Below are 24,909 nucleotides of genomic sequence, written 5' to 3'. Positions count from 1 at the left end.
AAAAAAAAAAAAGAAAAAGAAATAAAAAGAAAAACAACTCATTTGCAGGAAGCTAGATGCTTAGCCTAGTTTTAAAGCTAATTACAAAATCCACTTTCATACTGGTCCAGATGTCTTGACAATTTCTTCTTCTAACAGAACTGTCAAAAGAAAAGAAACTTTATAAGGTCTTCACACAGCTTATTTCTAAATCCTTGCAAGAAGAAACAGTAATATGACTGTTACATATCCACAGTTAGGATATGGAAATTACTCGTTAAAGCATTTGCTTATATAATACAAACATTCCTTCACTCAAGCATTTTATAGAGACTTCCATAGCTGCCACCTTACAAAGGGTTTTAAGGACAAATGCACTTTTTCTACGTGATGCCTCAAACAACTTCTAAGCTTCATAAATTATTTAGATATCTCAGAGCACAGATTTGAACTGTATTCAGTAACAAGATGCATAAAAGATTTTTTTAAGCCATAATCTTAATGTATGCTATGCAACGTGGTTCTGCAGAGCTGCAGCCTTCTTAATATAGACTTACAAAATGAAGATGTCTTGCTTCGTATTGCAAGCCTTCACATCTTAAGTACTAAATTTTAAAGGCTTTCATTCCAATAACATATTTCTCCACTTTATTGGACTACTATTGCTCCTGAGAAGGTTTTTGATTTTGTTGTTGTTATTGTTTGTTTGTTTTATAATCCCGATTTCCCAGTCTTAAAAAAGAAAATTAAAGCAAATTATCACTGTCCTACACTTAATCTGACACAGGAATATGGCAGCAGTTATCTCTCTTTTTTTTTTTTAATCCTCGTTCTTTTTAAGTAGAAAATACAAGGAAAAAGCAACACAAGGTGTAAAAAGGCCTATTCCACCCATCAAACCCACCCATCAACAGAGATTAAGAACAGTAGGAATATCTTTGGGTGAAGAATGGGAAAACACAGTGACTAACTTGCCACTTTTCTGTATGGCAATGCATAGTACCTAAATGTCACAAGGTCTAAGTCAATATCCTGATTTTTTAGCCACCCCCAGCTAACCACTTGTGTATTCTCAACACCTTCAGTCAGTTTTCCAACCTAACACTATTTCACAATATCAACATATAATATCATTAATGAATTAAGAAACTACCACAAGTCAATAGAAACTCAGCTGTCATTTACTGTAAAACAGAAAATTAAGCACAGCCTGGCTGTCTACTATCAGATATGCAGAACAGTCTAATAGTCTTACCTTCCATCTGTTTCCACATTCATTACAGACAACAAATGTTGTCATAGGTTCATCAGCACTGCGTGTTTGAACCTTTAGCGAAGGCAAGAGCCAGAGCGGAAAAGGAAAATTAGTATGTTCAACTTTTGTTAGCACGTGTTCAATGCAAAGGTTTAAAATCAAAGTGTAACATTAAGTAAATACATTTGGATTAAGAACATGAGTTAACTTTTTGTACCCATTGAAGACTTTTTGTTTGGACTGCAAAGTGATCATAAACTTACGTTTTAACAGATTTAGAAGCACTAAAATACCTATTTCAACATCAAAACTGTTCATATACTTCTAGGACAAAAAACTGCAGTAAAGCAGTTCAACTTTACATATATTTACAGATACAAAGGCTTAAAAGTCTCCCAATAAAAACACAGCTTTGTTTAAAGCAACTAACATAAAATACTAAATTATAAACATAGCTGATCCTGTAATCAAAATTACACACCCTGCAGCACTGCTAAGCAGATTAAAGCACTTCTTGTGCATATATTAAAATAGAAAAAGGTTGTAGGAACAACTGTAAATCAGTGCCTAAAATTAGTCAAATGGCAGGTTATATACATGTATTCACTTCCTCTCTTAGAAAAAAATGCTTATACATTACAACCAGTAAATTAGTTCTCATCCACATAAAACCAGGTTATTAAATGTAATCAGAAGAATTAGCGAAAAACCAGGATTGCAAAGAAACTGGCATTTCAGGCTACATAAATACTCAGCTTAGTTTTAAATACAATCTTTAGTAAATTAATACAAAAAACATTCTTCGTGTAAAAGCATCTAAGTAGATCCAACTGTCTCCATGTATTTTGTAATTTGTTAGTATTTTGTTAAATGTTCATTTTGTAATTAAAACTTTTCTCTGACAATGTTTAGATGTACAGGACTTCAGCTTTGAAGAAGGAAAATGAACAGTCTCAATAGCCACGTACCTGGGTATACGTACAGTTCTTCTTTTTACACTTGCCACATGTAAACAGATCAGTTTGGGTACCTCCTGTTTTAGCCATCTGGTGCTCTCTGATAGCTTCTTTGGTCAGATTTTTGCGCATTTCTTTCAGCTCATCACTTGCCATTTCCTGTTATAGACAAATTGCAGACAGTTTACTAGGGAGTTTTTGTTTTAAAGAAATCATCATTAGCATGCAAACCATACAATTCTAAATGCACATACCATTTCTTATCTAGAATCCATGAATAACTGCTCTATCAAAGGGCAAAGAAATTCTACAAAGTATTGCTTTTACAAAACTTAAGTTGGAATGTTTCAAAGAACACAAGCTACAAAAGGTGTAATATTTTTTTAATGCAGTTGAAGTTCAAACACCCAGAAACATTTATATGCAAACACATTTCTGAAGTTCAGAAGTATAACAGATACATGGTAGGAGAGGATTTAAAAGGTCTCTTGAGGTAAAGAAAAAGGCCCTCTCCCTAGGTTAGATCTTTGCATAACTATCTCATTGACCTACAGATGATAGTGACTGCAGGAAGAATTGACACCATCTTGACTATTTCCATATTTGTATTGAGAAATACAACTCTGCCATAATTTATTGCAAGTTAGCATAAGTCCAAAATCTTAGTATTTCTCATTTAACCTTGGAAGTATGCTTCCCGAGCTAAAAATCATCAAGTATGCACTTCAAAGCTGTTTGCTAAATAGCACATTCCCTTATTATTGTATACCCTACAAACCCTCTGTAAGATGTATAGTGGACGCATCCCCTGTCATAACAACAAACCTTGTGTCAAGCCTGGATGCCAGGCAGTAACTCACAGAAAAAAAAAGTCCAAAAATCTGCTACAAAATCAATGCTATCAGGAACACAGGAGGAAAACAGAAAGGAACAGAAGTGTTGTTCCTCACAAAAAGAAAAAGATCATTTTTCAAACAGGCACAGGATCTGGTTTTAGATAAAATGTTTTTCCATCTGAAAAAAGAAAAAAAAGTCGTATGCTAAATTTAATACTTTTCTGTTAGCTTGAGAGCCTGGATTGCCAGAGACCACGTTTCCTTTTCAGAGTGACTTCTACAAAATATGATTCCAAATAAAGGCTCAGACCGGATTTCTTCTTGTGCTGAAGCGCTGTCATGGTAGGACAATGTAAACAGTAATGCCTATTACTAATAATTATCTGTCACCTAATAAGAATTGAACTAATACTTGAAGAAATTTGGAACTTTTTTACTCAGGCTTTTCTTCTTCATTCAAGGCATTGTATCTAAAGCATGTAAATATAAATAGATATTAATTTACATCAGTAGCTTATTCCTATTTCAGTCAATAAAGAAACTGCAAGTTTAATGGTGATGGTTGATGTATGTCAGAGCAAAGCTCAACAACGCTCTTCTACTGCCACACAAATTTTTTGATACTTTTCCCAAGTTCCTGGCAAAACAGATATTAAACCAGTGCCTACACTCAATGGGGGTAGCTTTACTCAAATGGAGATGTCTCATAAGACTGCACAAATAAGCCACCTTCTTTAATTAATTGCTTAACAACTTCTTCTAGTACGTTTTCCTTGACTTTAAGCATTTTGTTGGGTAAGATAATGTAAAAGCAAACTTTGCTTTGAATAAAACTTCACATGTACAGCTAGTTTCAAAATATTAACCGAAGAGCTCATATTTACTGTTTGCTTTTTTTGTTTGTTTGTAAATCTTGTATTAAATGTGCTTTGACTTCAGAAATCATCTTTTTGATAGAACAGGTTATTTTAGCCATTACATTTGAAATCTTAGTCCAAGACATCAGTTAAAACAAAGAATGGGCACTACATAACATGAAACGTATTTTTGTGCATATTTACATACACGTGCATGTAGAATAGAAAAACTCAAAATATGCATTTAAGTTACTGCTCTTTACAGGTTCCTTTATCAGCCTTCGTTTGCCCTGGCCTTGATATAAAGCTTTATAAAAAGCTATTCCTTTAGATCAAAACTAGTCATGATTTTCATTACTTGATTATAAATTTAATTTCTTGTCAGTCTCCATGACACTCCTTTATACCTACCTGATTGTGGCCAGTGTAAAGAGGGTGGGAAGTAACAGAATCCAATACATACAAGCAGAAGTACAAAACAGAAATCAGATATTAACCATGCTTTTATTTTCCTTTCCTATAACATCTAATTTTTTACTTCAGACTTCCTAGATTTGTTTTGATTTATAAATATAAAGACAGCGAGCATCTGAACAAGAATTTCTATTAAAGTGCTCAAAATGTTCTTTCAATAGCATAAATTTAATTTGATTCAAAGGGCAATTCTCCTAGCTTCTTTACCCCATCATTTATGTCGTCTTGCTATTTATTGTGAAGAGTTTCCTTCAAAATCATTTCAAGTTATCTGTCAAACTTGAGGTAAGCTTTGACTCAACACTGAAAATGCCAAAAGGAGAGGGACTGATTTTTACCACAGTGTCACCCCATGCATAGGGGTATAACAGCAGAGGTTAGTATTTGCAAAATAAATGGCAAGACAGACTACCACAGATGGTAGTATTACATATCCAGAAGCATGAATTGGTTAACAGCTTGAAATCACTAGCCAGATATATTTATTTATATCTTCCTGAACTTAAACTATCACTGATACGTCACGTGGCCTTTCAAAAACTGCCCAATATTCTGTGCTTGACAGAACTTGCAAACAACAGCTTACCTGTCCCATGACTCACAGAGAAAATCAGATGTTTAGAAACCATTAACACAGTTAACACTTCCGTTTGCTCTGCACCAATAAAGCCCTGTATAATTCAAACTGTGAAAGCCACAAACAAGCCATAGCCTCTCAAAGTACAAATACCTTATATTAATTTCTTCTGTGGCCAGGACATAAGTCCAATAGGGAAACAGTTCAAGACATATGGTTTACTTACCTCTGCTGTCATTTTGGCAAGCTTGTCAGGAGGTATGTTCCCACATAACACATTTTTCCTTAGGTTTGGATTCTTTGCATCCTTGAGATTTGCTATTCTACTTCGTACCCTATTTTTGTATTTCATATCAGTGTTTTTAAACTCCTGAAAAATTGGTGCTTTGGATTTAAGGAACAAAACATTAGCAAGTAAAACAGAGCACTAAAGAATATTCTTTTTTGGGGGCAACCTTTTAAAGCCAAGTCCTTCCCCCACCTTCAAACAACAGTTCCTTTCCTGTTCAACGAAGCAGACAGTAGTTCATGTCCTGCCAAAGCATAATAGTAATTTAGTTTGTGAAATGTGAATTTTATGGTAATAGAATTTTAATCAAAATTCTCAAAAATCAGCCATAAATTTAAGTCCATCCTGAGGATGAATTAACTTCTGTATAAAAAGTAAGAATAAATATCGTACACATAAGAAAAAACTACAGGTTTTAAGGTATGTGGTTTAGGCTGTGGTATTTTTGTAAACACTGAATTTCTGAACTGATATGTTGAACACAGTTTGCTTGGTTTTGTCCTAAGTTAAATAAAATATTCACTACACAGATCAAATAAACTAATTTTTAAGATTATCAATGTTCTCTTATCCTAAAGCACAACAAAGGATATCTTCTTCAATCTGAGAACCCAGCTCTTCCTCATCAGCACCAATAGCAATGTAATCATCTGAACAAAACAGAAAATAAAATATTAATTATTAGCTCTCTATGACCTCAGCAGTATTTTATATCACTGAGTGCCCATTCAGAACATCAAAATAGAACAAATTATGAAACAAACACAATGTATTTTCTTTTTGATACAGAAAGTTTCATTTACTAAAAACTTATTATTTTGAAACTTTACTTTGAAGAAAAATAAGTGAAATGAAGAACAAAAAAATATTTTAAAAAGTTTAATAGCCTTATATCTTTCACACAAAAATTTCTGTCTAGTTGCAAACACAAGTAGTAATAAAAAACACTTTGCTATACAGAAAAAAAAGTCTTCTATTAGGCTCAGAATCTACCCATTTACAACATGCATCTGTGCATAAAATAGGTTTTTATAAAAAGAAAATATTCTTTATCAAGTTTTATCAATTCTTTCAGTCCATACAACAAAAGCCACGCAATGTTTTGCAAGCAATATAACAATATTATAATTTGAAAAAATGCAGAGCTGCAAAGGGTCGAAAAACATGCAAATTAGAAGAAATAAACCATAGCAATCTTGGTAACATTAGGAAAAGAATTCTTGGAAACCTAGATAAAATTCCAACTACATATAATTATGAAAACTAAGATGCTATATGCAACTTTCTGGTTACAAATGTTTTTAAAGTCTATGAACTATGGATACAGAGGACCATAAATTCAAAGTCTTTAGTCAGCTTTGATTAGTGTCTGTGTTGTAATTTACGTGAACTAAAAGTAAAGAACAAAAGAATGAAAAGAGTAAAAAAGATTACTTCAGAAGTCTGCTTACACTGTGTCAGCTTCACCTAAGCTAACAACAGAGAAAGAGGAGGTGGTTCATAAGTTCTGGTAGAAGAGAAGGACCCACAAGAAATAATTCAGGTCATTCTGAGTAGTCCAACTTTTTATTTGCCAGTTTAAAGACACAGAAGTGTACATGATGGGGAAAAAAAAACACACCACACACACACACACAAAAACAACAGTAACAGTCAAGCAATTTACAGATGCCCATAAGGCATGAAAACTGAACAATGCAAGAACCTTACTGTGATTGTATCAATGAAACTCCAAGGTTAAATCAAAACAAAAAGGCAGCCTTCAGAAATTGGAATCTGAAGGCTCACAGGACTGGAGTAAGAAAAGCAGTCGTGAATAAAGTGCCATTCAGTCACAGATAAGACAAAAAATAGCAGCTTCCATTAAAAGATTCAAATGAGGCATTACAGAGGAAATAACTTCCTGAAAAGAAGGTCCACTCTAGGCAAGATATCAGTTGAACAGAAGCTACAAAACGTCCCATATCATCAGCAACATAAAAGTATTTCAAAACATATCCATACTGCCAAGGCTACCCAGTTTCTTGCAGCTTGGGTGAACTGGCCTACGGGTATGCATATTGGACATAAAGAATACAATAAACAAGGGCAGGGGAAGAACAGAGTGGGAAGGACTGAAAAAGAAAATAGTTAAACTTGAAAATATAGTCTACAAAGCTCACCTCCCGTTCTGAGAGCTGCAGAGAGCATTTCTCTACATTTCATTCGTACAGAATCTGAAGTGCTTGGAGCTCGAGGAAAAGAACGGATGAAAGAATTTGAGGAAGCACTACCCTCCTCCTTCCTGCTGCTGGAATTGCTACTTGAACTGCTAGAAAAAGGCAAGAAGAAAACTAGTATTACATATTTTTTCCCTTCTTCAGATGACTTTGTTTGGGGCAAAACACAGATCTTTTGCTATACCCATTGATGATATTGAAAAAAATAAAAGAGAATACAGGTCACTTTCTAAAAGCTATTTATGGCTCTGGAGGCAATAAAATTTTAAGATGTCTTTAGAATGTTAGCCAGGGTATTTCACACAAGAAAGACAGCAGGTATTTCATTCCATGATGTGGTAAGTTTCAATTCTCAGTTCTCTACATTAACACGAAACCATTTTTTCCTCATGGAACTTTGCTTTATAAAACAGTGAAGAAATACCATTCTAATGTTCAGTTTGCAGTGAGTGCATTGCATTCACTCTACTTAGCATACTGAAGTGGTACTACAGTTTAAGGCTGCTTTTGCAAACTGTAAAACTGTTTTCAATTCACTTTGGGACAAATGATTAGAAGTTAAATTTCAATTTGAAAATGGCACTTGTAAACAGATTCACTACAAACAGAAACACACAGGAAAACTAGACTTGTTGATACTATTTTGCAAATGCTCATTAGCTCCTCAAGCGTCATTTACATGGGCTCATCTTTCTGACAACATATATTTTGTCTTTACAAAAAAAGGTGTAGAACAAGACTGTTTATTAAACACATAAGCTAACAGACAAAAGTAGTATTCTAAGCCTCTAGCATATGTAATTACCGCAAGGTCGTAACTGAAAGTTGTTTTACAGTTCTCAAAGCTCAGTGCTAGGACTGAGAAAAGAAGGTAGCTGACATTTAAAACAGAATAAATAAATAAACAATAAGTAGTCTGGCCATATCTTGGCCTGTGTCTTTTTTTTTTTAATATGCCAGCAGCTCTCTCTAATACGACAAATTTGAGCCACAGTTTAAATATATATACACACTGGTTGATTTTGCAGGTTAAAGCCTATTTATACTGAGTGAGATTATTTGTCTTCAAGAACTAAGTACCTTTCTTCTCTTGCTTCAGGGCTGTTTTGTGAGGAAGATGCAGACTCCTTTTTCTTTTCCTCAGAATCTTTATCAGTTGAAGGTCCATCTGGGAATACAAAACATGAGAAACTTTTACTCAATAACTGATTTAAAACAGTGGCAGAGTATCTTTGATTGTTTCTTCTGAACCAGTTAAAATGCTAACAGCTCCCACTCTGATTTGACCTTCTCTTGCTGAAACAGCTTTCTACCCTCAACACTCTCACCAACCCAGCAAATAAAATATATGTTAACACTTAGATGCTTCAGGTCAAGACCAATATCTGCTTAAAATGACAGTGAAGACATGATGAAAAGGTAAACTTCTACTATTTATTTTTGCCAGTTCTACTGCATGAGATACACAATAACTACTTAAATAGAGACTTCATTAAGTCTCTGAAGTTCATCTCCCATTTTTTAAATACCAGTTCCCACTAAACGCATTTAATTCTTTTCAATTATATTCACAGTTTCACATTCTGTTCAATTATATTTAAAACACTGAATGAAAGGAACTGTAGGGTAAAAGCTACCTATGGTTGCCAAAAAAATACAAAATACAAAAATACAAAAAGTTTTTGAAGGAGTTTTACAGATGTGCACACAGTATTTTCTGTGATAGCTCTTGGAATATTGTTTAAAAAGATTTAAAGTTGCCTTTCCCCCACACAGGATGTATTTAATGATGATAACATCACAGAAAATAAGAATGGTCTTTTATTAAAAAGGGCAATCACAAATCTGCAGCCTCATGAACACCTTTTTATTGTAAAGGGCAATTCAGAGTGGCTAAATCAAGCTCCAGCTTTGACTTACTTTCAGAAAGGTTGACTCTCTCCACTAGGTAGAGAGAAAGATTCATGTCACCCACCTAAAGTTAGATTTTGTTAATTCCCCTCTGAGCCCTCATAAATCTGGCATTATACATCTGACTCTATAGACTGTTAATATTTTGATTACAAATATATTTAAAAAGAACTAAAACCAGATCAAAATAGGGAAATCTGATAAGGCTTAGTCATTCCTGTCAAGATACCCCAAACCAGGTATCTACACCTTTGCTTAAGCATCTAAAAGTATCCTAATTTCCAAAAGAACCCCATCTCCATATGTCTCATGGGAACTCAGTGGTATAGATCACAGATTCAGGTCTCTTATTCGAGCACTTAAAGCACACATCTAGTATTCTGTCTCCAGCTGCCTCAAAAAATAGATGCCTACAAAACAGTATGGGAACCAGGCAAATACACAAAATACTTCTCCAGAATATTCCATCAGACTTCAAGAACTTAAAACTTTAAAGATTTCCTCACTAAAATTCACTAAGCAAATGAGGCTATAAGCTGAACAGATCACAGACGTTTTCTGCTATGACACCCAAGGTGCACAGAGAAAGGAAACAAAACCCATTTTAACATGCATATTGACATGACTACTCTCTATGGCAACAAACAATACCTAATTTTAAAAATATTCTATATAAGCATGCTGTCTCATTTACCCTCATCTTAAGTACATGATCATTTTTGTCAGGAGGTTTTAAGACAAATTGACAGATCAGCAGGTACCCTGTGCTACGCATTTCCCCCAAGCCTCGGGACACAAAGTATTAGAACAAGTCCAAAGGAGGACCACAAAGATGAGGCTGGAGCACCTCTCCTACAAGGACAGGCTGAGAGAGCTTGGGCTGTTCAGCCTGGAGAAGAGCAGGCTTCAGGAAGACCTTACAGCAGCCTTGCAGTACCTAAAGGGGGCCTAAAGGAAAGCTAGGGAAGGACTCTGTGTCAGGGAGCGTAGGGATAGGGCAAGGGGGAATGGCTTTAAACTGAAAAAAGTGGAGACTTAGATCAGATGTTAGGAAGAAATTCTTCACTCAGAGGGTGGTGAGGCCCTGGCACAGGCTGCCCAGAGAAGCTGTGGATGCCCCATCCCTGGAGGTGCTCAAGGCCAGGCTGGATGCGGTTTTAGGTCAATCTGGTCTGGTGGGAGGTGTGCCTGCCCATGGCAGGGGGGTTGGAACCAGGTGATCCTTAAGGACCCTTCCAACCCAAACTATGCTATGGTTCTATGATTGGTGAACATTAACCCTGATTGCTTCTTTCATTTACGAAGGGCAGAGTATATGTGAGGCACAGGGTTAAAGTAAGAGGTAAAAACATGGCTCTTTCTACACCTGCAGACCAGTCTAACCAAGTATGTCTCAAACCGACATCAAACGCCACCAGCCAAGACATCTGTCTGATCGCCAACAAATATGCATTCAAAACTACACTATCTTTAATCACTTAGAGAAGAGTTTACATAGATTTCACAGATATCTTTTATTAGAAATCTTTTCTTCGTTTCTGTTTAGTCCAGCTTCAGTAATCTGAAAATGAAGTTAACAATATTCTCTGCTTAGTAGAAATACTCTAAGCCATTCACTTTTATCTATTGGGAAGTACCAAGGACAGGGGATTCAGTGTCAAGCAGTATTTATTCTTAAACTCACACATGAGCAAGGACACTTTATTTTATTAAATACTGTACTGACAAAAGAATAGCATGCAATTAACAGCTTGCTAGACAGCATTTCAACTATCCTTTGGGGAGAGGACAAAAAAAGTTAACCTTGAGAGACTGAAGTCTCTTCTAATTAACTTATTTTACATTCAGTGGTCAGACTCAAGAGCAAAGGGAGAATGACAGCTAATGGAAACTACAGACAACCACAGAAATTCTAACAAAGAAAGAGGGAAAAACAGCCTTTCTGTGTAAGACATTTAAAAATTCAAATGAGAACATGATTCACGTCAGGAAATCTATAGAAGCAGAAAAATATTTAGAGAATTTAAATTATAATTCTAGGTCACTTTAAAGAAGCAAGATCATTTTTTAAACCATTCATTTTTAATTTTTAATTTTTTTTCAGAAACAAACTGAAATTGTCATCACTTTTAAGAACGAAAAGCATGATTTCAGTTTTAGCTACTGCAGCTTCAGAAGGCCATAAAAAAAGTCTTTTTTTTTTCCTTGTTTAAATAACATGAAGTAATTTATAGTAACGCCTAGTTAACAGGAGGTTAGAGAGAATGGGACTCCGATCTGTAAGAAGTGAAGGAAGAAGGACCTAGGGAATAACAGGTCTGTCAGTCTGACCTTGATACCAGGGAAGGTCGTGGAGCAGACCACCTTGTATGTCCTTACACAGTACATATGGGACAACTGTGCCCAGTGATCAGATGCAGCCAGCATGAGTTTATGAAAGGCTGGTCCCACTTGACTAACCTGATCTCCTATGACAAAATGACCTTCTTAGTAGATGAGGGCAAGGCTGTGGATGTTATTTATCTGAATTTCAGTAAAGTATTTGACAGCATCCCACAGTATTCTGTGAGAAACTGGCTGCTCACGGCTTGGACAGGTGTACAGACTGCTGGCTGAAGAACTGCCTGGATGGCCAGGCTCAAAGAGTCACAGTGAATAGAGTTCAACCCAGATGGTGGCTGGTCACCAGTGGCACCCCCCAGGGCTGGCTTTGTTCAACATTTTTATCGATAATCTGGATGAGTGCACCCTCTGCAAGTCTGCAGACAACAGCAAGTTTGGCAGAATTGCTTGAGGGTAGGAAGGCTGTTGAGAGGGACTGGCCACATCCAATCACACTAGATTCAAAAAGGCTGATTGCCAGGTCCTGCACCTGGGTCATAACAACCCCATGTGGTGGCACAGGCCTGGGGAAGAGTGGCTGGAAAGCTGCGTGGCAGAACGGGACCTGGGGATGCCGGTCAACAGCCAGCAGTGGTGGCCATAAAGGCCAGTGGCATCCTGGTTTGCATCAGAAATAGTATGGGCAGCAGGACGAGGGAAGTGATTGTCCCCTTGTACACGGCACCAGTGAGATTGCACCTTGAATACTGTGCTCAGTTCTGGGCCCCTCACTAAAGGAAGGATATGGGGTTGCCCAAGCATGCACAACGAAGTTGGTGAGGGGACTAGAAACAATAGTTATGAGGAGCTGCTGAGGGAACTGGAGAAGAAGAGGCTGAGGGGAGACCTCATCACTCTCTACAACTACTTGGAAGAAGGCTGCAGCGAGGCAAGTGTTGGACATGAGGAAATGGCCTCAAGTTACGCCAGGGAGGTTTAGATTGGGTATTAGGGAGAATTTCATGGAGAGGGCGGTCAAGTTTTGGAACAGGCTGCCCAGGGAAGCGGTGGAGTCCCCACTCCTGGAGGTGTGTGAGACACATGTAGACATGGCACTGCAGAACGTTGTTTAGCAATGGGACTTGATGACCTTGAAGGTCTTTTCCAACCTAAACGATTCTATAGCTCATACCTGATATGTAAATTAAGAGATGTTCTAAAACTATTTTTGCACTTGATATCCTATAAAGACACATACTATTCTTACCTTTAGTAAACACTATTCTTGAACATTCTTAGATTGTCATTTAGGAACTTGTTTTGTCAATAACAATTTTTCAAATACAATCAGTACGTTTTTAGATGCTCTCGAACAACTTTACCTAATGACAGCAGTAACATACCTGTAAGATAGTCCTAGACTGTACCAGCTTGTTCCAGCAGAATCAAAACCAGATTTGAAATAATAGAAGATAGTATGCACAAATTCCATTGAGCAATACACTTCTGTGTAGTCTGGCTGGCATTATCTTAAAAACATTAAGCACTTATTAAGTATGACTGAGCAATTTTGTTTTAAGATATATATATAGAGAGAGAGAAACAGGTATTTCAAAATGTTCTTGGACCCATTTTTAGGTTTTTGGTGTGTTTTGTTTTGGTGTTTGTTTTTTTTTTTTTCCTGGAAATATATGATCAGACTTGTGGTTACTGACAAGAGTATTGTCCAATCATTCTGCAATTTGAGTCCAGATCACAAGCTTACTGAAGTTAAGTTTACTTAGTTAAAGGTCTGGACTTTATTTTTTTACTGTATACTCTTAGAGTTCAGTGAATAATTATTTGTGATAGAGGATGTTAAATTCCTTAGAGATTTTTTTAATGAGGATAACTTCATAAAAACCCTCATAACCTAAGTGGATACAACATAGGCATCTGTATAACATACTCTACATACTCAACTACTTGGCAAAACAATAACTGCTTGCAAATTCTACAGTATGACTTAACAGCATTTCATTCTGAGAACTGAATTTGCTTCTTCGTCTAAATTGTGACCAACTAGTCTGTGTGGTTTAACGTTTTTATAACAACATCTGAAAGCAATCTTTCACTGTAGCTCACGCAGTGACTCACTTCAGATAATGCCTGTGAGCCCTCTGCTGGGCAGCTTCTGACCCTGCTGAAAAAACATTTGTAACCTGCCATGGTTTCAGGCGAGCCATAAATATCTCTTAACACTCTGGTGATTCACAACCTTATTTTGATTTCTTCTCTGTTCCCCATGCATCCTTAAAACACAAGTTCCAAAAGCATTCAAACTTAGGTAGTACATGCACCCTGAACAGTCAAAGATTCTTTCCTAAATTCAAAATGTCATTTATAAAAATAACTCACAAAGACTTCAGATCTCTGAGTACAATGCTTGGTACGATTAACAGCTGTCCGCTTCTGTTGCCATCTTTGATCCATACCATTTTACATGCACTATAAACAGCACAATCGAAAATGATTTCTCAAGCAGCTCAACATATGGTATTTCGTATTCTTCTGAGAAAGTCAAAACTAATGATAAAACAGAATAAGAGCACTTTGTAAGATTCCCACCCATGCTTCATGCAGCCCAGATACCCTGTCTTCCAGAGTTATGACACTAAGTTCTAATGAACACTGAGCAGTGAAATAAGAGGTGAAACATTTAACCTACTGTGCTTTCTTATATGGTCTACACAGGAGAATTTAACTACATCAGTTTTTAATATAAGCAGTGTTGTATTTTCAAAATTTGTTTGATTTTATATAACAAATGCACAATCACAACTGTAGTGAACCTAGCACCGTAGTGTACATAGAGCTATATCTTCCCCCTGTAACAAAAGTTAGAGAATAAACAAAGGTCACGTACCCTCTGCCCCAAGAACATATTCAGTTCTGACTGTTGTCAAATATTTGCTATTTACATTCCAGTTCCTCATATTTGACATCACCTGATGAAAGCAGTCTTACAGTAGATTTCACAATTGTCTTAATCTGAACGTAGCAACCATCAAAAGCAGCAATCCCACCTTTCCCCAGCTGCATGTTACTGCCCCGATCCCTGTGCAGGAATCAGTAACTGTAAAAGGGCCGGATCAAGAATCTGATACAGTTGAGATGTAATCCAGAAGAACAAGATGTTTAGTTTACAACTGGTCAGTTCCCAACTCTGACCTTCTGGATAGCCACTTGAGCACTAGTCTTAGCACAGGAAGGAGCAAGAAGGCACCTCTGCAAAAGGGAGGTCAAGACCACCTCTTTCAGCAGCAGCCTACACTCAGATTGACCTACCGTCATCATCAGAGTCCTATTCCAGACTTCTATAGCAAGACCACCCTCAGAGCTGCAGGAATAATAATTCCTGTGTTTCACAACGTTTAAACAGTTACATATCAGTCAGCTATAGTAACAATATATTAAAACAAGTTTGACTGACTGAAATTATGTTTAAAATAATGAAACAGAAACCTTTTTCTACTGTCTTAACACATAAACTGCGATTCCTTTGCTCGAAGGACAGTGACACCCAGAATGCTTAGCTAGTGCAAAATGCAGTCTCTGGGAGAATTCCCGAAAGTTAAGAATTCTGTGGAAAACATTTCTTCTGCTTTGTTGCCTAAAATAAGTTGCACTAAAAAAAAAAAAAAAAAAAAGAGTAACAGAGGCTTTCTTTTCTTTTTTGAATCATTTATTACATATTCCTTACTTACATGAATAACTTGAGAGCTAGGTCCCTCAGTCCAGCTGCTGCTTTTAAGTATTTAGAGGAGGTCAAGTTAATATGCAAGTCTATTGCTGCTTTTACATATCTTGCCATTTTTATGCATCAGACAGTTGGACTTCAATCAAGATATAAGTGGAAATTTAATCAGAAGTACATGATTTCTAATTTTTACCGGTGACTTCTGATCAGATCCTTTATAAAGTGTGCATTTAATTTATACTAAAAGTCAGCATGATTTTAAAAGCATTTAGGTAATACTCAATATGCTGGTAAAATTTAATTACTACTACTAGCCTAATGAGTGTTATCTAACATTTTAAAGGTAGGTTAAAAAAATATCTGTGGTATAGAAGTTGTGGCTTCTTATTAGGGTATGTAAGTTGTAGAAGATTAGTTAACACTATGTAAACTGTCACCATTTGTCCATATGTACATGCATATACTGACAAAGGGATATAAAGTCATTTTTACAACATTTACGAAAGGAATAATAAAGTATTTGATAAAATACTTTGTAATTGCTAAAATGAGGCTGACAAATGAGACTAACAGAGTTGACAAAATGAGGCTGACTGAGGCTACCCCTAAAATGGCAGCCAGGTATTTAGCATATCTAGACAGAACGTTGAATATTTAAATCAGGAGAAAATAAAACCTGTTTCCTATTTCAAAATTTTAAGCTTCCTAAAGCTTAAAATGGGATCCAAAGAAATTGAATTGAGTTCAACCCAGTGTTATTAGCAAAAATAGCTCAAAGATACTGCTTCAGATTAGAGTCTTTTCGAACACATTAGAATTAAGTGCTACAAGGCATCCTTGAATAACCACCTATTAACAAAAAGGTTTTAATAACTGTATTCATTGCTGTAATGGAAATTAAACAAAAAGTATTAATTCATTAATCAGTAAGTTATTTAAAACTATTAAGGTTTTAGAGAAATATGTACCATCGGTAAGTTATAACAGAATTTTAAAGGTGTTTTTTAAACTGTTTTTTCTCTTCACATGTCACTTTATATCCAAACTTCAAAGTCTCTACACTTTCATATGAGTTTTGCACAAACTCTTCTGAGTATCTGTTATATTTGACAAAGGAAATAGTCAAGAAAAGGTTCGTTAGTTTTTAGTACTGCAGCACAGTCACTCTAGCTCAACAGCAAGCAATGAGACTTCAGAAATGAGTCATGTTGCAGAAGTCGGTTTCCTACTGTTTGTCAGCCCTAATCAAAGTATATTAACTTTGTTTCTGAATACATTTTCACAGTAATGCACCGGTGATAGTCAAAGAGTACCCACTACCTTCACACAAATAGTTTCAATACTTAAGTAGAAGCACAAGTATATCTGAAGCAAGGAAGTGGAAGGATTTGCATCAAATCTGCATATAGCTGAAACAGTAAAACAACAAGTAAAAAAATAAACAAAAGTTTGTGTCACCTTACCTAACAATTTCTTCCAAGACTTGATCAGAGATTTTGCTAAAGATGTAACTTCTTCATCTGTGCTTTGCTTGCGTATTGCATTCACTGACATTCCGATTCTGGTAGACTGCAACAGAAATAAAAACATACACTATGAAATGTGACATGAAGATAATTAAACAAATATAAATTTCTAGGAAGTTGTATTTGGACAACCGTTTTTTTTTTTTAATAAACTTTTTTAAGAATATTAGGATGAAATGCTGCAAACCTTTGCAGAACTTTCTTTAAGAACATCTACATTTTACAATGAAGCACAACAGTAACATTTGTATACATCACAGAAGTTTGGGGGTGAAGAGGAGTCATCAGAAGATTCCTGTTCCCGACTCATTAAAAAACAAAACAAACAACAACAACAACAAAAAAAACTCTACAGAACTACTTACCTAAACTAAGTATGGCATTCAAACCATCTAAGAAAGTAAAAACCTTATATAAATTTTAATATTATAAAAATATTTTAGCAAAGGTTCTAAACTCGAAATCTTATTTTTGTTTGAAGCAATGACTGTATTTATATTTTGGCATGAGCAGACGGTTGCTAACTGCTTCAGTAACTTCATATTCTTAGAATTCCCACTTCCTGGCTATGAAAGAAGCTATAGTATTACTTGGGAGTGGCCATGTTTTAGGTTCCTAGCAATTTTAGCAATATTGAGATTCCTTAAAATCTTAAGCACAGAGGTTTCTGCTTTTAGGTAGAAACAGTAAGAACTGCCCACACTTCTGAAAATGCCACGCTGGTGACAGGCTTTAAAACTTCGGCACTACTGCCACCTACAGGGTGAAGATGAGATTTATTTACAATCCATTCCTTCTAACAATTAGAATTTTTTCCTTTTAAGAGCTATGATCTGTGTCATTGTGAACATTACTTTTAGATTAACAGCAACAGAAGTTTCACTTCAGAGTATTTTCAGCTAACATGTTAATATAACAGAGTATTTCCACACTTTTAGTTTTGAGAAAGGAATAAAGTATTTAACAAGACAAATAAGCATTTTGCTACGATTTTGTATTTTGATTGATGAGTAAATTTTTAGATTGTTCTTAAGATGCTCAGCTTTGCTGCATTTACTATTCGGCAGACTCGTTAAATATAATTTATTCTATGTACTTTTGAAATGGTTTGTCATAGACGTCTTATCCTTTAAAGGAAAACTTAAATCTTTGTGTTACACTAAAAATGGAAATGATTTGTTCCTGTAAACTACTCCTTACAGCCCACACAAAACACTTCTTTGTGCTCCACGGATGTGCTAAGTGATTGGAAATGTACTGAAATATTCAGCAGCTAAGGAAGCATATCAAAATCTCAGGTCTGAACATGAGTGCTAAGCATATTTTAGACTAAAGAAAACAGATGGCTACTCACTTGTATAAAAGATTTTTTCAGGATGGACTCTGCACACTCAGACTAACAGAAAACACCAACTAGATGCAGCAGCTCTTCCTCTTGCTTTCACTTTTCCCCTTCTGTGGTTGAGCACTGAGGACAAGCCAAGGACTTTACTTACGGGCTGGCACTTTGCATTTTTTCCTCTACTTTTGACTGCATGCTCTTTTCATGATATGCTTTAGCCATCAGCAATTGCATCACACAAAGGCCTGACCAGAGCAGTACTGACCAACTGCCTTGACATGTTAAATATATACTCTGGTCATTATGTTCAGACAATAAAAATAACATACATTTGGAAATCCATAAAGTACTTGTCATATCTGAATGAGAAAAAAATGTACCTACAAAAAAAAAAAAAAACACAAACAAGAAAACCTGATAACTGAGTATAACTATGGCCTACTTTTATCAGAAATGGGAAGGGACACCAACCTACGTTTTTACTTAATGTAGAAAAACTCAAGTAAAACTCAAATTTAATTTTTTTTTCCTCTGATCACATGAGCAGAACTTATGCTGGTAACTGTCTAAATTCTCAGCTTTCTTAAAGTAGTATGTAAACTCACTTCATTTATTTTCAACACATGATGTGGCCTCACTTAAAAAGACAGGAAGGTATGATCTTCCTACCTATTTGCCTGAAAACTGACACAGGTAGTCACAAGAGGTCATTGTTATATTCTCCAAATGACCATGCTTCAACTACAAATCGGCTGTCAGCATTTGAAATTCCTCAGTTTTCCAAGGAACTGTTACTGTGAGAGCTATTTTAAGTGGAAGATTGGTACTTCTGTCCAGTCCAATTTAACCTGTGAAACTGAATCATCTCTGTGCCAGTTTATAAACATGCAGGTCTCTGTATGGATCATTCTTCTTCACTCCAAATTCCAAAGCACTCCTCTTTTGCTTTTCTTTAAGAGGCTCAGACTTACATAAACATCTGTTTTCACCTCCAAAGCATTCAAGCTGTAGGCCAAACAGCCTACACAAGTCACCACAAGTAACCTATATGTGAACCCGAAACAAAGCATAGAGTGGCAGCCAAATTGAAAGGAAGCAAGGCAACCACTGAAGCAAGCACAGGTGGTACCAACTTTAAATTGTATGAAAGTAATAGGACAGAGAATTTGTGAGCACTTGGATGAAAAGAAAGCCAAATTCAGTCCTAGAGAATAACTACCAACAACATCCCAGGTCTCCACAACTTGCCAGTGGACTGGCGAGTCACTAACAAGGACCATACATCATGGCTTACTTCTGCACAGGGGTGTGTGCATGTGTGCGCAGGATTTCCAGTAAAACCTGTTGGTTAAAATAAAGACCGTCTCTCTTTAGCTGCAGCACTACCCACAATTAGCATCAGAGAAACAACGTCTTTAATATTGTGCAGCTGCTAAACAGATTTGTAATTCTAATCCCCACATAAATCACGTGCTACAAAGGCTACAGGCTCCTTGCATAGCTCAGCTCAACAGCTGTTAAGGAGGCACATTGCCTTGCTCACACATAACTTGTTAGATATGACAGATTAGAGGATGTAATCACTTCATTTTCCTGTGGCAGAAGTCAGGTAAGAAAGGCCAATGACACAAGCACAAACCCAAATTACTGCCACGTACCTTCCTATTCTTTGCACTTGTAAATTGTCAGAGGATCTCCCCGGTTCAGACTGAACTGCCGGTCATGTCACAAGAGGAATTGTCACTCCTTTTATTACAAAGGAATAATGAAACTATCACATCAGTCTGCGGTGAATTTCTCAAAGTAGCCCATTTTGAAAACTGCTCAAAAATGGACGTCGAAGTATGATTTTCATACTTTACTGTGCTTCATCAGTCCAAACATAGCAATAGATATCTCAGTCTACTTAGAGGAATTTAGAGCTCCCACTTTCTCACCATCATTCTCCTTAACATCAGCACACTAATGACCCACTATTTCAACTGGTGCTCCAAGTCCTCCACTGTTTAAGCAATTCTGGGAGACCAACAAAGAAACATAGAACGGATGTTACATATTGATAAAACTCTCAACAAAAAAAACATAAATTTGAGTTTAAATGAAATCTTACAGAGCCAAAAAGCGTCTGGGATACAGCAATGGATACTTCAGAAAAACTTCTTAACAAAGCTACAGTCAGTCTACTAAGCAAGACTAAAATAGCTCATCCCTTTAGACTTACTACTAGACTTACAGAGAAATCTTCTTTAAAAACTCATATGGTGCCCCTCAATGCAGATTAAAAACAACCTGTCATTAGAAATATTATTCCACTTTAAAAACAGGTACCTGTGATGTGGACGGAAATAAATAAGCTTCTTTCATATAGAATAAAAAACAAGACAGGATTAGTATGCAATCCATAGAAATTAAATCAGGGTCACACAAGTGCCCCAGAAGAGAGACACTTGAGTTTATACTCATCAAGATTTAAGAGTCCCCTCTGTTGACAACACTAGTAAGAAAAGTTTTCATTGCAACTAAAAAAGAATGAGTTATCTGAAGGGATGCAAGACACAGACTCCTGATGGCTCTTGAACAGGAGACATTTATTGCTCTTTTTCACTACTACATATACTATCCCCGTAGCCCCACGTGCTGTCCAGGCACCCAAATCTGTCATACAATTGATGTTTGTATGATGCAAAATAAAAAAAAAAAAGTATCAAATTAAGTTCTAAAGTGACCGGACTTAGTATATCCCTACATATAATTGGTTAGAGACCCTCAGACAGGCACCTCAAGCCAGCCAGCAATTGGCCACTGCCCCAGAGCTGTTAAAGCTCATCTTCAACACTGTAGCCAATTTACTTTATCTCAACTTTGCTCAAGCTTTTGTTTCTACCACTTGTTTCCTCATTATCTCTAATTCAGGGACGTGTGAAACAGCATGGAGCCACCTGCTAATTCCTTTACCAGTTATCTACTTGTACATTCATCAGATCTTTCAGGTTAAAGGGTAAATAAAGATAGTTCTGCTGTTCTGCGTCAAACTACTCCTGGTCTCATTCATCATACCAAGCACATGAGATTTGCAAAGCAGTATTTACACATACATAAAGAATGTATGGAGCACTAACACAGGGATTTTTCATTCCAAAGGGGAAATATAAATATATATTACACAAATAGTTGTAAAAAGATTTACACAAAGAAACTCAAAAAAATAGGGTTGGAGAAGGTGTTTTGTTTCTTTGTTTTAGGAACAAGGTTGGACATAGGGAAAAAAGTTGCAGAGTTGTATCAGCCATGCTCATTCATGCATGAGGGTGATACTTTCAAATTCCTATTTTTTGTGGCAAACGGTTTTACTGATAATGTAACCAAAATAAATACATTTTACAAATATATAGGAAAGACTGATGCTGCTACAGATACTTTTATCGTTGTAGCCAATTCTTTATCTGTGGCCATGGTCACTTAGCAAAATGATACTTTTTAGTCTTTTGGAATTTAAGTGACTACCACAGCAAAAATCAGGTCTTCCACTTAGCCCTATTTACAAATTTTCATAGAGATTGGTAATACCCAGTTAATTTGAAACAGAAGTTAAACACTGCAGAACTACATGACAAACTTTGAAATTTGACATGTAAATGAAGTTCATGGACTTATTTTTTTTTAAAAGTTTACAAAAGTAATATACTATGTTATAGATGTAGAGATAAGCAAAATTAGAGTGTACACATGCAAGTGTGAGACGGCACCACACCTGCATAGAGGAGCAAAACCGGTACTGTAATTACCTTTGTAACTACACTACTCAGAGTTAGATGGATAAAAAAGGAAATGATCAAATACAACCTACCTGAAGGTATGAACTACTGTTCTCTTCACTTAAAATCCACCTACAGAACAAGCTAGGTAAAAGGAGGAGCTCTAATCAGGTGCATTCTCCCTTACAGAGAGGGAAACGCATCACATTTCTGGTAATAAGAATCTACAAATGTAAGTAAGGCAAATCTGTAAGCAGTACTTTTCCTTTGTCTGTAACTACATTCATTATTTTTAACTCAAAAGATGACCTTTAAGAGTGGAAGCAAAGACTTAAGTGCCCTGAATCAGGGTGAAATCAGACTAGTTATCCAAAACAACGGATTCTTCAAGTGCTTTCTCCACAGGAATCTATTTTAATTAGTGCAACCTTCCAAACTTGCTGGCTTCACCTTCATTATTACGGGGTTAATTTTTGCAGCATAACAATAAAAAGTCATACCTGTAATAATTCAAGAGTCATGGGAATATTCTTAAGCTCCTTTAATAAATCAAGAGCTCCAGCCTGCAAAAAGGAAAAAGAAACAGTCAATTTAGTAGCAATGGGGTGTTTTAAAAATAGTATCAACAACATACTCTTATGTGCCTTAAAGGTCCCAGACTGGATTCAAACCATCAGTTCCCAATTTATCCATGGAACAATTCTAGGCCAAGGAATGTTCTGCTTCACAAACTAAAAATTAACTCAGATTTCAAAGTATTCACCGAAAGACTAGGGAAGTTTCATCCCATATAATTCAAATGCCAGTCAGTGCATTCTGTAAATTGCCACTTAACCAACACACATCCTCAACAACAGGCATCTATAGGCACATTTTGCTTAATAGTATCAGAAACAAACCAGACAACAATTGGTAATCTACAACAAGCTCACCTGCTGTTTTAGACAAGAATTTGAGTTGGGAAGCTCTGTACAGCCCATCAATAATGCAGCTCATTATAACTCACTTTCTTAACTGTATTTGTAGTGGTGTGGTAAAGCCATAAAATTATGCTGGTTTAAAAATGATAATCAGATTACGCTATTTGACTAGACACAGGTTTACTGTCCCCCATAGAAATGACAACTGTGCATGCATGTCTGCTAACAAATGCCCCAATTAAAAAGAAAAAAAGTTGAGCAAGACTTGCTTTCAAGTCTTATTTCCAACTACTGACTTTAAATATTAATTCAATGAAATATACATACTAGACTGCATAGGTCTAGTTAGTGCAGACAGATAAGAGTATTTAGCCTACACCAGACAGGCCAAGCATCAACATTTTCCAGACTGGAAGCCAGAGCCCATCCTAATGCACTAGAAACAACTGAGCTAATGCATTTTTTTATTATACAGCTGCCACACAGTTTTCTTTATTCCTCTTCCACTACTAAGATAAGGAAAGGTATAAATTAACACTATGAAAGCACTAGTTTCCTAGATAGATGAGTTCATTTCAGAGATGATACTCTTAGCTGATCTGCTAAATATTGATGACAATCTATATACACAGCTGCTCTAACAATTTGTTCATTTGTGATGCTGGCCTCACTTAAAAGTTTTCATAAATGCAAGCAATAGGCTTCCAAATTTCCTCACTCAAGCAAATCTCTGCACCATCCACTCCTTGCTACACATGCATTGGCAGAGCACAACAAACTCCCAAAGGTTAAGAAATGCTTGCTGTTATTCAAGTGCATATGGTTCTATACCTGTGACCTAAGAACAGCAAGAAGGCAAAAGACTTCTCATATTAGAGGCCACTCTGCCCAGACTAACCCCATTACCTTATTGCCTTTTTTTAATAATCATAAAAAAAAAATCACAGAGGTTTAGAAACCAACTCCACAAAATTTTCATCTTTCCATTCTTTGGAAATCAATCCCTTTCCTTACCTCTCTCTCAGCTCATCCTATTTTATTTACTTCTATATGCATTTTACATATTCACAAAGTATGTATTACAACATGCATTTGCATCTTTTCATTTGCATGGGTCTTTGTTTTTAAGTTCTTCCCAATCAACTTCTGACACCTGTTGCAAAGGAACTCACGTAATCTGCTGCTGCACCTGCACGGTCTTCCAACTTAACCGCTAAAGATAGCGCATAAAACAACCACCAACAGGCTGAGTAAAACAAAAGTGGCATTTTAAAACCCACATCCACACAGGCACACGTTTGGATGCTTTCAAATGTCTACTACAACCTTTGTTTGTTTGTTTTTAAATGTGTGACAGCAAAGAACCATCTAAAACTAAAAAATTCAGTATTTCCCACCTCACAGAAACCCAATTCACTCATAAAACCAAAGCTTTAACATTTTGCTGTCCCAGGAAAAGAGTCTAATTTTTGAATAAAAGTTAAATAAAACTCCCCCAGTGGACTTTTAGCAGCAGTGGTGCAAGGCCAGTAAATTTCATGCTGTTTTCAGGTGCTGAACTGAGTTAGTATACTAATCCATATCTTTCTCTAAACAGTCATAAGCATGTTTGTGTGTTTGTTTTTTCCCTGTGCAAACACAGATTGAAGTGAAACAAGCCAATTACCTTTACAGCTACCAAAAATAAATAAATAAATAAAATTCAGTAAAATTTTCTTAGCCAAACAAGCTACAAAAAAACAAAACGTCATTTTCAAAAATATAATCAGGTAACACTTACCTCCAAACCAATTAACTTATTAGCAAACTGTACACAGTTTGCGATTGCAAAATAAACTCAGGACAATGTAGTCTGGCACTGCAGTCAGCTTAACAATGATACTGTAATACAAAGTAGGGATTATAGCACTCTTTTTAACTCATCTCGCAGGCAAAAATGTCAAATGGAATAT

At 36.1% G+C, this 24,909-nt stretch overlaps 1 protein-coding gene across 1 annotated transcript in view; it reads right to left on the bottom strand.

Moving 5' to 3' along the window:
- TCEA1 (transcription elongation factor A1) overlaps nucleotides 1–24,909 on the bottom strand; it is a 28,210-nt gene continuing 3,301 nt past the window's right edge. The window contains exons 2-10 of the mRNA XM_027452222.3: nucleotides 22,538–22,600; nucleotides 16,878–16,983; nucleotides 8,523–8,610; nucleotides 7,386–7,534; nucleotides 5,817–5,873; nucleotides 5,161–5,315; nucleotides 2,203–2,349; nucleotides 1,235–1,306; nucleotides 1–140 (exon numbers count right to left, since the gene is read on the bottom strand). Coding sequence (XP_027308023.1) covers nucleotides 132–140; nucleotides 1,235–1,306; nucleotides 2,203–2,349; nucleotides 5,161–5,315; nucleotides 5,817–5,873; nucleotides 7,386–7,534; nucleotides 8,523–8,610; nucleotides 16,878–16,983; nucleotides 22,538–22,600 — 846 coding nt within the window. The 3' untranslated portion in view covers nucleotides 1–131. The remainder of the gene's footprint in view (nucleotides 141–1,234; nucleotides 1,307–2,202; nucleotides 2,350–5,160; nucleotides 5,316–5,816; nucleotides 5,874–7,385; nucleotides 7,535–8,522; nucleotides 8,611–16,877; nucleotides 16,984–22,537; nucleotides 22,601–24,909) is intronic.

The sequence above is a fragment of the Anas platyrhynchos genome, chromosome 2 (genome assembly GCF_047663525.1).
Source record: "Anas platyrhynchos isolate ZD024472 breed Pekin duck chromosome 2, IASCAAS_PekinDuck_T2T, whole genome shotgun sequence".
Classification (NCBI taxonomy): Eukaryota; Metazoa; Chordata; class Aves; order Anseriformes; family Anatidae; genus Anas; species Anas platyrhynchos.
The sequence above is the reverse complement of the archived record's forward strand: the minus strand, read 5'-3'. Positions and strand labels throughout refer to the sequence as shown.